The 12,968-nt window shown below is 40.6% G+C and overlaps 2 protein-coding genes across 13 annotated transcripts in view; one reads left to right on the forward strand and one right to left on the reverse strand.

Moving 5' to 3' along the window:
- The first annotated feature begins 2,419 nt into the window (after window positions 1–2,419).
- On the forward strand, window positions 2,420–5,607 carry LOC129716941 (TNF receptor-associated factor 1). Of its 2 annotated transcripts, none has more exons than XM_055666861.1 (5): window positions 2,420–2,551; window positions 2,782–3,189; window positions 3,243–3,583; window positions 4,704–5,100; window positions 5,156–5,607. In XM_055666861.1, exons 1-5 carry the CDS (start codon window positions 2,453–2,455, stop codon window positions 5,468–5,470), a joined length of 1,560 nt encoding a protein of 519 aa, XP_055522836.1. In that variant the 5' UTR covers window positions 2,420–2,452; the 3' UTR covers window positions 5,471–5,607. The 2 variants fall into 2 exon arrangements, with proteins under 2 accessions (XP_055522836.1, XP_055522781.1); XM_055666806.1 differs by lacking the exon at window positions 2,420–2,551 and adding an exon at window positions 2,591–2,704 and having other exon boundaries at window positions 5,156–5,605.
- The window catches only part of LOC129733964 (otoferlin-like), a 183,766-nt gene continuing 176,294 nt past the window's right edge, over window positions 5,497–12,968 (reverse strand). For all 11 annotated transcript variants that reach the window (XM_055666704.1, XM_055666453.1, XM_055666650.1 and 8 more), the window contains one exon: window positions 5,497–6,644. In XM_055666704.1, the coding sequence (XP_055522679.1) occupies window positions 6,464–6,644 (181 nt within the window). In that variant the 3' untranslated portion in view covers window positions 5,497–6,463. The remainder of the gene's footprint in view (window positions 6,645–12,968) is intronic.

Genomic DNA, 12,968 nt, shown 5'->3' on the forward strand with positions numbered 1-12,968 from the left:
GTTTGGCGCAGACGCATGAACCATGAAGTGTACCAGGCATACAAATCGGCGGATATAGTCAAGCGGATAAAACACGGCAGGCTTCAGTGGGCTGGGCATGTAGCGAGAATGCCGGATGAGCGTCAAGCGAAGGCTATATTTAGCAGGAATCCTGATAGAGGTCGTCGACTTCGGGGTAGACCCCGCACTCGTTGGATGTGTGCTGTCGACGAGGATGCACGCGAAATAGGTGTTAGGGGCGATTGGAGGATAGCGATAAATTAGTTGGCGAAAAAATTGGGACAAATAAATCTCGAATTACCGTAAAACGGGGCGAATAGAAACAAAACTTCTGAGCTTGAAAAATGTTATAACAAGTCTACGATAACATTCAAGAATCATGCAGAAAAAATTTCTCGAGTAGCTCACTAGTAAATAAGTTTTCCAAACTCATCTATGAGTTAGAAGCACTACTGTCAGTTTGTTGAAAAAATTACAAAATGGAGGCTCAAGCTCAGAGTGTACCCGAGTTCATAAAAAACTTTGCGTATGGAAGCCATTTGGTTTCACTTTGAGTTTATTCGTGTGTCATACTGGGTCGGTGGTGAAGCATTCCAAGTTTTTACAGTGAATTTGTGGATTGCCGTAAGGTATTTATCAACCTTTTACTTATGTTTCACGGAAAACTCCTGGTTTGAAAATTTACGAGGCGAAGAGAAACAACGCCATAGTGAAGCACTTACTAACAATAAGGTTCAAAACCGTATAACCGTATTGCCAAATAATGGAAATGCCATTAAATTTCATTTCAGGTCGAGTGGGCTGATTCGGGTTGAAAATAGTTGAGCTACTAAACCACCTTCTACCATTCTCGTCCCTGCGGTCTTGAATTGCCGGACAAGATCATCAAATGCAACGAAAAGAGCTCGCATAAAGATTTTTTCCATAATCGTGCCAACAGTTTTTGCTTGAAACGGAAAACACAAACACAAAGTTTTTAAATAGAGCTTTGCACATCAAAATTGACTGCCTTCAAATAAAGTTTGAACTTGAGAACACCAATTTTAGAAATTCGGTTCGGTTAGTTGCGGGGTTTGTTTCTTTGAATTGCCTATAACTTCTAGGATAACTTCGGACTTCGACTTGGACGCCTCGCCGCAATTTGCGTTTCTCGTGTGGGCGTTTCCTTTCGCCAAATTCCATGTACGCTTTCGGGGTCCTGCCCTTATAACCAAACATTTACCTTTTGCTCAGAATCCACAACTAAATCACCTCTACTACTTGCTTCCGCTAGCTGACGGATTTCAGTTTCACACTTTTTGTATTGGATCATATCAGTTTCCGCAGAGTTCGGTCGCACACATGACTGCGGGGAATTTTTCTCAGCCATACTTCCGATACCCTAACAAATTTCTCTAAGAAATGTTAGATTAGGATCACCAACTCTAATTGAGCAACACGTTTGTTAATTGTATGTAAGCTTTAAGCTGCAAATAAATTTTTACTCTCTGTTAAGTCTAATAGATTTTAATTAAAGGACTTACTAGCTTGGTGTACATTTCTGGAAGTGGTACGGCCTGATATGGTGATTCTATACTTTTGGGTTCAAAATTTCGATCTTAATTAATTGTCACTATTTTTGTCGTTTTTGTCTTTTGACATCTGAGTTTCTGCCATTTTTATCTCGATTGTAATGCTCTTCTCTGTTGCGTTTTTTTGTTACTTTTTATTCATGTCATTTCTATCATTCATTTTCTTTTTGTCATTATTGACATTTACGTCCTTTTTGTCCTGCCCTTTCTGGCATTTTTGTAATTTTTGTCTTCATATTGTTTATGTCAGTTTTATCATTTTCGCAAGGGTTTTGTTTCATTTGTTTTGAATCCTGATATTTTTATCATATTCGTCATTTCCGTATTTTTGTCGTTTTTATAGTTTAGAGTTTCAAGTTCAGAGTTTATACTTTAATGTTCCGAGTTTAACGTTCAATAGTATCAATGTAGAGTTTGGTGCTTGTGTCATTTTTTCTGTTGTTCTTTTTCATCTTTTCTCAGATCTCGAGTAAAACAAAATCTGAAAATGTTAGAAATAAACTTTCATGAATTGAATCTCCGATGTCACAAAACTCACAAAGTTTCACTGCAACTTGAAACGATTTTGTTAAGCACACATAACGTAGGGTAAAATCCTTGAGCTACGGGTGCTACTAAATTTGTAATTCGATGACACTTTCCCACCTACCACCGAAGAGTGCGAATTTTGCCCGACAGTGGCGGTGGCCCTTTCTTATCAACCAGCCAAAGAAGATAAGCGCGTTCGGTCGCAGAGCTTTGTGCGCTGCGAGTGTGTATCTCGCTCGGATGATACACGAGAAGTCTTCAGCGAGAAGCCGGACCGACCGGAATGTGATATTTTGTCTAGTTTTGTTTGCTTATGTACTTTTAATTTTCTGCAGCGCGAAACTTTGCTGAAAATGTCATCGGCCTCGGCCAGCAGGAGCAGCATCAAGGTCAAGTTTAACAAAACTTCATGCTATTTTTGCGATGAATGGCTGGAGAACGAAAAAATCGAGGTAAATGAAAGTGAAAAGTTTTCGCGATTGTGTCGCGAGCGACACTCGGGGTGCGTACGGAATAAAAGTGGATTCTCTTATCAGCAGTGGGTTGCTTGTGTGTGGGGTGTCGCGCCGTATTGCGTAGTCGGACGGTAAAGATAAAGTGTGTTGGTAAACATTACTCAAAGCATTTTTTAGTACTGAATTCCACATGGCGCCCCTCGACGTTATCGTTTTTTGTGTTCTAGGCTCACCTACAGGTTTGCGGCCAGGTGTTGGAGCAGTGTTCGAATGGATGTGGAGCACGTGTGACCCGTAAGGAGATGGATCGCCACCTTAACCGTTGTCCGGAAGGTTTCGGTGAGGAACCCAGCTTGAATGGTAGCTCCCCAAAGGAACGAGAAAAACTGTTTGAGTTGGAGCAGGAGATCCTCGCTCTGCGAGAAACCTTGAATGAGGAAATTCGACAGCGTTTGGCTCTGATCACCGACATTGGACAGCTAAAAAAACGCGCCCAGCTGGGGGATGAATGGACCGGAAAGGTTGGAGACGTGCTGAATGCACTGAAGAAGTGCATCAACGAGGAAACCGAGAGCCGCTGTGTGGACATCGAACGGTGCAAAATTGACATCAATGGACTGCTAAAGCAGTTTGAGGTAAACTTTTAAATCAATGATTAAAAACAAAACTAATAATGAGATATTCTCAGAAAATAGAATCATGGCGAGTGGAACTCGTCACCCGTTTCAACCAAGCGGAAGAGGAAATGGCAAAAGTAAAGAGACAGCCTCCTCCTCAGACACATTCCCCATCGGATGAGACGGCTGAAACGCGAGCTCGGGACGCTAAGCTGGTAATGATTGAAAGCCGGCTGAATTATTTGCAATCGGAGCTGGAAAGTCTTACACTAGGCAAACCGCAGACCGCAGGCCAGGCTCAGCAGCCACCGCAAAATTTATTAGACAACGAGGCACGAGCCGCAATCGAAGAAATTGAAAACAAACTGCAGACCGTTGATGTGGTTCTAGAGGATCATCACAATTCTATTCGGTGAGTTTTTAATAATGTTACGTACCTTGTTGTCCAAAAATTTGATTCAATTTTCCTAGAGAAAAAGGGTACGTATACAAACACTCAACCATTTCAAACGCCTACTTTTTTAAAGTTGACCTTCAGCTAGGTGTGCTTGTGCAATTGTCAATTAAATTTTTTCAGTCGCACCAACACGACCAACACTAGCCGGAAGTTATTAACGGCCAGGTGATGGATTGCTTTGATCTGCTCTTTTTTGCTGTTGTTGCTCTAGAATAATTATTTTGCTACGAGCACGTTTGATGATGTCTGTCTTCTAGCCACACGCATTTTTACTCGCTTCAAATGGAAATTCACTGCACATGTGGGTCGTGTTGTGGGATGGAAAGTGTGCAAGTGGCAGCATATTTTAATTAAAATTGTGGTTTCTGTAGCCCGTTGGAATTAACTGCGGAAGATGATAATTACCGTATATAAAGCCAGACAACCGAAAAATGCAAATTCAGATACAACACAATTCATCACGCTTTTAGTGCGAGTTTCGGTATTGTTGAAACAAATATTAAAAAGTGAAAACATGTCTGCTTCTAACTCTGAAAAAGGACGAATTCGAAAATGAGAGAAAACTTACCTGCAGAAAATATTCAATTATTGCTGTGTAATTGCATTTCCTAAACGCTTTTTTTTCGTTTTGTCACTAAGCTTGCGGTTCGTAATTTCGCTGCGACCGCCGACCGACCAACGGTTGCTTCGATTGGTGGGGTAACTTTGCTCAGTAAAAAAGTGAGGAAGGGAAATTCCAAGAAATATGCTAGTAGAAATGGAAAGCGATACTCGAAAAGGGTAAATTACTTTAACAACAGAAAGATTCCCAGCATCGTTTATATACTATTCAATCATCGCCTCAGGTGGATCGAGGAAATTAAAGTAAAATTCTCTCCCTTTTATAGCTTTTACGCTGACGAGAATAATGGAGGACGTTGCTCATCGCGAAATTAGAAACAATGTTTGGCGTGGTCGGTTGTAAAAAAAAAACGCCGACGCTCTTTTCTTCCCTTCGAGTGACAATTTAAATGGCTTTCAATGGGCGATTATTTCTTTTACCTTCGTCACGTCTTTCGTTTTTTTTCTGTTTCAGTGCCTTCCAGAGTGACATAAATCGTCAGATGTTTGAGCTGGGGGGTGAATCCGATCCGATGCGGCTGGTCATCCAGGAGATGCTGGACAAGCAGGCCAAGTTGGACTACGAGTTGAAGGGGGCGCTGAATATGGCCCACGAAAGCGAAGACAGTGCCGAGCGGATCCAGAAAACGCTGGAGAAGTACCGGCGGGAAACTTACTACACCAAGCAGTGTCTGGATGATTTGCAGGTCCATCTGCAGCACCAGGAGAAGCTGGTTGTGCTGCAGAACACCGAAGGCCACCTGATCTGGCGTATCGATAAGTTCGAGCAGCGTTTCAAGGAATCGCAGGAGAATGAACTGATGCTGAAGAGTCCACTGTTCAGCAATCAACCCTTCGGGTACACTTTGAGGGTGGGTACAATAATTTTGTTTCTAGGAAGGAATAATAATCCTAAACCAATTCTAGCTGGAGGCAAGCCTAAACGGCATCGGAACCTGGCGGGGTCGTAATCTGATTGTGGGTCTGATCGTGATCAACGGCTTCTACGATAATCTACTCGAGTGGCCCTGCGTGCTGAGCGGCACGGTGACTTTGCGGGATCAGCCGGATTCGGGTGGGGCAAGGGTCGATTTTTGTAAAGCGATTCTGGCACGCCGAAAGCATCAAAACTACGAAAAGAATCAGTACATTCATATTCCGCACCAGGTGTTGCGTTCCGAGCACTACATTCGGGACGACGCCATCTTTCTGGAGGTTCGGATCGAACGGCTGCAGCAGTAGGCTGAAAAAGTGTGCTCGCGTGTGTGTGAGTTTTTTTTTCTGATAGTTCAATTTATTATCTATTCTGTTACTGTGTTTACCTTGTGTAAATGTGTTCGTTAAAATATTAAATATCTTGGTATTATTAACAAATTACGGTTCAAGAGAAAATATTTGAGAATATTCAACAAGGTGGATATTTTTTCTTTCTCATCGTTGGGAGGAAAGTTTGTCTTGTGCTTTGTTTTGTTGGTGTTGACTTTCATCCGTAGGGCGCCTGTTTTTTTTTTTTGGGTGGAAAAATAGGGTTTAACAATTTTAGTTATCAAAAGAATAGGAATAGAATGACGCTGCCGCCGTTCCGGCTCTTCGGTTTGGTGTAAAAGGTGTGATTGTTTGCTGTAGTAACTAGATTCAAACAGTTTTTAAGTAATTGGTCTGATTAGGAGCCCCTTTGATTTGAGCGATTTGAAACATTCTCCTATAGGCGAAGCTACGACTGTATGTTTGTGTGAGTGTTAAAAGTTTCTGGTGGTGTGCGGATTTTTACACTTTTCACTAACTATATTCACTAGAAAGCCCGATGATAGTTTAGAATATGAGAAAAATACGTCTCTTAACGATTGATTTCATCTCTGTCTCAGCACTAGATTTCACACGATTGTAACATTTTGAAGATAATTGATTTCTATTGGACTCTGTTTTGCTTGACGCAATAGATAATATGGAATATGAATAAATGTGTGCGAAAAAGTTAGCTAGAAAGAATATTTACACTCTCCTACTCGTAAAATTTGTCCGCAACAATCTGATCGAAAGTTTTTAATCCTCTCCTAATTAAAACTGTTTCCCCTTGTGGTGGTCTAATACTGATATGCGTAAAACGGTTCGATGTTACTAACTTTGACTATTTCTTCTCCCCCCTTGCAAAAAACCTGGTCATTTTTAAGTCTCATTGTTAAAAAAAATCAGAAATAAATAAACAAAAAAACAAACCCAAAACCGGCCGCCGGCTTACGCTCCGAGCATCTTCTTCACCGAGTAGCCCGGGATGGCGTAGAAAAACAGCAGCAACAGGATGGCCAACCCGATGATGATGAGGCCCTTGATGATGCGCCATTTGTAGTTGTGCCAGACGATGTACCGGATCGATTTGAGCGGGTTCAGGAACCACATAAACGACGCATCCGGGCGACTAGAATTGGAGAGTGAGAAAGAGAATGAGAGAGTAAGCTTCGAGGTTAGGTAAGCTTTGAACAATGGAATGAGCTTTTTTATGGCAGGAAGTCATAAGAGAGCTTTGTTGTCGTTGAATTATTATCACTTGTGTCGCTTAGTAAAGCCCTGAACCATTTCATTTTAGGATAATTTATCCTTGTGGCAACATAAAAAAATGCTAAAGAAAAACATAAATCTAAAAATCGTTGTGTCTGAAGTTTCAAAAATAAAAATTTTAATGGAAATGGTGTAAAGAGAATCCTTAAGTACAGGAATGTAAGATTCCAAACGATTAGGGTTCAAAGTAACCAGTTACCGGATCTGAAATAAAATTTATATGAATTGGAAATATACTATATACAAGTGAGACTAATTGGGTGTTATTACAAAAATTCACATCACATCACATAATTCTAATTCCCTAACAAAAAAATGGGGTGTTGGACTTGGGTTGAATTTGGGTTGGATACTGATTATAATCACTTCTGTAGTCATATTTATAGAAATTACGTCCCGAAATTTATTGAATTCCTTCATAAATTAGCTTGTCGGCTTGAGGTTTCTTGTTTTCAATGGAAAATCAAAGACCCTCCGACGACGGAAAGAAATCGGGCTTATTTTCTGTCGTACAGGAGCGAGCCTTCAATTACAGAAGAACACCGATTTTATGTATGATTATCACACCCAAACCTCGAACATACTTTACGCGTAGTGAAATAGATCGTCCCAACATGTAGTCAAATAATGTCGGTCGAACTCTTCTCGTGTACGTTATGACAAAGCATTTGCTAGCATTTATACTAAGTCCATTTCCATCATCAAGTTTTAAAAAATCGGTTATCGGTTATTGGCTTTACTCAATTCAAAATCCTCGACCACGGAAGAGAATTCACAAAGATTCGAATAAAGTAGAGAGAATATCAACGAGTTAATCCTTGGATTCCTTCACCAAGCTGTTCGGTGGTTCGTTGGTGGATCTGTTGGGAATCCATACATTGTTACCTTCGAAATTCCAGATTGATCCGTTCGAGATTCCGCTATACCAGTTTTGATATTTCCTGCACAGCGGCGTGTCAAGAGCAGGGATGTTACGGATATTTGCATCCGCATCATAAAATATCATGCAGATATAGAAAAACGCTTCAAAAATTTTATAGTAGAATTGTGGCACAGAAGTCCACTGTCAGAATGCTTTAACGGGTCAAAATCCAAGGGGCAGATCAGGCTTCCAGCAACACATGGCTTAGTATATCAAGTTGCCGAGTGACGAATATGAAGATATTTCAATTCACGATGAGCATTATTTGGCAAGTTACTCGAAAAAGCAACACATTCTATGATGGAAGGGAAAACTTTGAGTTAGTGATCAGCTGTATAACCTAATCAGGCGATATTTATCTCCACCTCTAGTATGTATTGGTAGTGTTGGCCAGATTTACGACCCGCTTTGTAGCCAGCTTATCGGTTTACTGAGGTATCAATTTCTGTATCCCAATTACTATATAGCATCCGCATCCGTATCGGTTGCTATTACATCCGCACCTGTAAACTCACATCCGCACATGCAGATGTCAGAAAAATCATATTCGTAACATCCATAGCCGAGAGTATCTTGAATTAGAAACAATAGAATTAGGCCTCCCTTGGGAAGACTTGCACAACTTCAACTCACGAGCTACGTTCTTTTTGATTAGTGGTGGATCGATTTGGATAAGTAAATCTTTTGTTAACAGCTAGACTGAATTTTGTGCCATGATGGGCGATCAACGATACCCTGCTGTTTATGTTTTCCGACACTTTCGGATTTTTCCTAATCTCAACTGGCAAACCACAAAACACTTGATTGTGTTGGCTTAACCTTTGCATTACAAAATGGACAAAAATTGCCGATTTTTTACACGCGCTGACGAAACTACCCATGCAGCATCAATCATAGTAACCCATGAGTCAGCAGAAAAAAATTGACAGCTTTATCAGTCGAAATCTAGCAATGATGGCGAATAGAGTGAAGCTAATCCGTTTGAAGTGTGCGCTACTCCTCTGAATCGAAAATCGGTCATCGTGCGGCACTTTGTAAACTTATTGGACGACAATCAGAGCATCGAAGAAAAGCCCGATTACGGAAGGCCTGGCTACATCACTGCGTTCGCTTGACCGGGAGTTCTGTGCAACCGGCCACACAGTGAAAAAGTACTTGACGAACATGGACATATACTGGTCTTGGAGCTCCAATAAGTGACGCGGCGGTAGCGGCTGAATAATCATCTTTCCCGGCGGTGGACGACGAGATCTATCTCACCCTGTAAGACAACGACTAATAGAACACTTCGTGTACTTGTCGCCGTCAAAGCAGTCCACTAATGTAAAGCAGTTTCGGTGGACAATTGCGATCAACTTGAGCAGTCTATCGTCCGCATCAAATTAGCAAACCGTTCACACATATATCTCAGACCTTTGTCCAGTCCGGACAACTATGTTGCACACACTAATGCAATCCAGAATGTATGTAAGAACGCGACAAATGACGATATCATCCTAGCATTAGGTGATTATAACCTCCCCGAGCTTAGCTGGCACTTTGACGACGATATGCACGGTTATCTCCCTACGAACGCTACATCAGAGCGAGAGGTTTCACTAACGGAATCAATGTCCATTGCTGGTCTTGTTCAGATGAATAGCCTATAGAATAATAGAATAACATTTTAGCGCGCCAACTCCACTTCTTAAATTAGACGAGTATCACATGCCTTTTATTTTAAAGCTTGACCCGCAGCTCACCGGACCGGCTTTCTACAACGCTTCAGTGAATACCACGGAATTCGACTTCAAGAGATGTGATACTAACTTGTTGAACAATGAAATTTCAGCAATCAACTGGGCACAACGACTGAGTTGTACCTCTGTAAATGAAACTGTGTCTGTTTTTTATGATACTTTTCATGGCATCTTCGAAAGACTCGTTCCTCGTCGCAATATCGGTGCATCCTCTTTTGCACGCAAACCTTGGTGGACGCAAACCTTGGCGCAACAAGCTTCGTACAGCCCGTCACCGATTCTTCAGGACAAGGTCCGAAGAAAACAACCACTTTCTTCGGCACATCGAATGTGAATATATGAACCCGTCATCATTTTAAGCTTTTATTAGGACTCAGAAATCATCGAAACGCATTCCTTCGGAGCATTCCGTTACGGACCTTTGTAACTACGTGGTCCCCGTGGCTCTGTGGTTAACGATGTCGGTCGGCTAGCTCTCCCACACGGTTGTGGTGTCGGGTTCGATTCCCGATCAGGTCGAGGATCTTTTCGAGCTGGAAATTTTCTCGACTTAGCACTGGGGCACGGTGTATCGTTGTACTTATCCTACACATGCAAAATGAGCCAAAAACAATATCGATAACGAATTCTCTAAACAAATAATCGAGTTGATCGAGACCACATTAGCCCACAGGCTAGCGTGCGATATTGTGCATTCCATCGAACGTTGAGTTGAACGGATGTCATGCAAGCACAGCTGAGGAAGCTGCTAACCTATTTGCAGGCTTTTTCAAAAGCGTGTTTCGAACCACCTCTCCCGCTTCCAACCCGGATACATTTCGGCTTACACCAACTCATGAGGTGCATCTTCCTGAATTCCGCTTTTCTGATAGGGACTGAGCACTGAGCAACCTGGAGGTTCTGGCGTTGATGGATTGACGCCACATATGCTAAAGATGTGTGCTCCCGGACTAGTTATACCGTTAACGATAATTTTCAATCGTTCCCTCGCTGAGCGTACGTTCCCGTCGATGTGGAAAACTGCCAAGATGATTCCAATCCACAAATCAGGTAGTATAAATCTAGTTGAAAACTATCGTGGAAAATCGTTACTTTGCTGTCTGGGCAAAGTCTTTGAAACAATCGTCCACGGTTTCCTGAACAACGCCGCTAAGCCGATAATCAGCGATTTTCAGCATGGTTTTGTAGCGCGTCGTTCAACTACGACTAATCTGATGGATTATACCAACACACTGTTCCCTGCTGTAGAAGCCCGTTGCCAAGTAGATATTATTTATGTAGACTTTCCGAAGGCCTTTGACGTTATTACATCCGCACCCGTGAACTCACATCCGCACATGCAGATGTCAGAAAACTCATATCCCTTAGCAAGACTTGCACAACTTCAACTTACGAGCTACGTTCTTTTTGATTAGTGGCGGATCGATTTGGATAAGTAAATCTTTTGTTAACAGCTAGACTGAATTTTGTGCCATGATGGGCGATCAACGATACCCTGCTGTTTATGTTTTCCGACAGTTTCGGATTTTTTCTAAACCCACTTCACAATTCTTGAAACACTTAAGAGCAAGATCGCGCGAAATGACCTATGGTCGAATATCGACCATTTTTGATTTGAATGAAACTTTGCACACGTGTTTGGCTTAGCAAACTGAGCATTTTTCACAGATGGAGAGATTTTTTTCACCCATGAGTTACATTTTAAAAGGGCGTATGCCTTTTGGCATAGGTTTAATTCGAAGCATTGTAGCCCAGAAACCGTTGGTTGCATAAAAAAACTGTCTGAGAATGAGTTGTAGGGAATTAGAAATGCACCAGAAAAAAAACACTGTACAAAAAAAAATTTTTTTTTGACCAAAAAACTTTAAAAATAAACATTAAATTTCAATTTAAAAAAAAAGAGTAGAATTTTTTTCTTATATTTTTTAAAGAAACTTGACGTTAATACGCAACTTTTAAAAAAAAGTCCAGGATGGAGAAATGAAAAATATTTTTTTTTATGGTAGATTAATTTTTTTTATGAAAATTCTAATTTAAACATTTTTGATGCAGAGAGTCATTTTGAATCAAAAAGCTCTTGGTATTAAACATTCTTAAGGCATCGGTTTTCGAGTTATTTTGAATTTAAGCTCAAAAAATTATTCATATTACGGAAAATACACGTTTTTCTTAATTTGTCAATGGTTCTCCAGCAAAAAAAATGCGTTCATTGGAATGCTTGATCAAAAATATACAATTCATTCTCTGACAACAAAACGATTGGATAAATAACTCAAGCGCTATACCTTAGCCTACCTACACGTTCCCCCTTGCCGAATGTTTTATAAAAAATATGTTTGTCGTGCAACACTACCTACTTGTTTTCTAAAAATAACTGTTTGTAAAGTACGCAACCAATAACTACTGGGTTACATATAATATCTGTTTTCGTTTATAAATACGATTGCACAACTCCAGATGTGTTAGTAACAGTTTGCATTTTGTGAAGAGGCATCGTACACAAATTACGTAGCGCTTGGAGGGGGGAAGGGAGGGGGGTTGAACCTGCGTTACTTATTGTTACATAGGGGGGAGGGGGGGTGGTAGGGATAGTCACGTAACTACGATGTTGGCTCGAAATTGAAAATTTTGAGGGGGGTCACGTTGTTCAGCGTTACGTAATTCGACGGGGGGGGAGTCATATCAAACGTTACTTATCGTTACATAGGGGGGGAGGGGTCTGAAATCTAGATTTTTAGCGTTACGTAATTTGTCTGGCGTCGTAGATGAATGAAGTGAAAATGGAATACACCAAGCCCAAATGCTGTAAACCCTTTCCTGATCATCGGTGCTCATCAAGCTTACGCAAATTAAACGAAAACGTTATTGCAAAATTAAAAATATTGAACAGTCAATCTCATTTTAATACGTCTTTATCAATTTGTGATTCGTGTAGTTATTGGAATGATAGTCAAGTCACCATTCATCCCTTCGTTGTTTACTATTCAGAATCTGGAACACTTAAGAATATCAGCTTCATCATAATATCGGAAGTACTCCATCATGATACTGTTGCGGTTCCAGTGTTCATTGCCAAATTGATGAGTTTTTCGAAAACAACAATAGAGTTGAAAAAGCGATATTAATGTCTGATGGAGCTGCCTCACAATATATATATACTTTGCAAGTTCGAAACAAAATATAACGTCGATGCAGAGTGGCATTTTTTGCGACTTCTCATGGTAAAGGCCCATGTGATGCAATTGGTGGCATATTAAAACGAATGGCAGGAAATGCAAGTTTAGCTAAAGGTCATGAACATCCCATTACAATCGCAAAAGAATTTTATGATTGTAATAAAAATTAATCGAAAATATCATTTAGTTCGGTTTCATATGAAGAATATGAACAAGGAGTAACAGAATGGAGCAATATTTTCAAAAAATCTATAATAATAGCTGCCACACGAAAGTATTACTCTTTTGCTCCGATTTCAGAAAATTAGATACAAACGAAGTTGTTTTCAAAAGATGACGAATCATTT

This window comes from Wyeomyia smithii, chromosome 1 (assembly GCF_029784165.1).
Source record: "Wyeomyia smithii strain HCP4-BCI-WySm-NY-G18 chromosome 1, ASM2978416v1, whole genome shotgun sequence".
NCBI classification, from domain to species: Eukaryota; Metazoa; Arthropoda; class Insecta; order Diptera; family Culicidae; genus Wyeomyia; species Wyeomyia smithii.

What these genes read in the sequence shown, in the direction of transcription:
- LOC129716941 (XM_055666861.1), top strand. Translation starts at nt 2,453, where the DNA reads ATGTCATCGGCCTCGGCCAGCAGGAGCAGCATCAAGGTCAAGTTTAAC. An exon ending in GATCATCACAATTCTATTCG is followed by an intron (nt 3,584 to 4,703) that starts GTGAGTTTTTAA and finishes TTTCTGTTTCAG; the next exon opens with TGCCTTCCAGAGTGACATAA. An exon ending in CCTTCGGGTACACTTTGAGG is followed by an intron (nt 5,101 to 5,155) that starts GTGGGTACAATA and finishes AACCAATTCTAG; the next exon opens with CTGGAGGCAAGCCTAAACGG.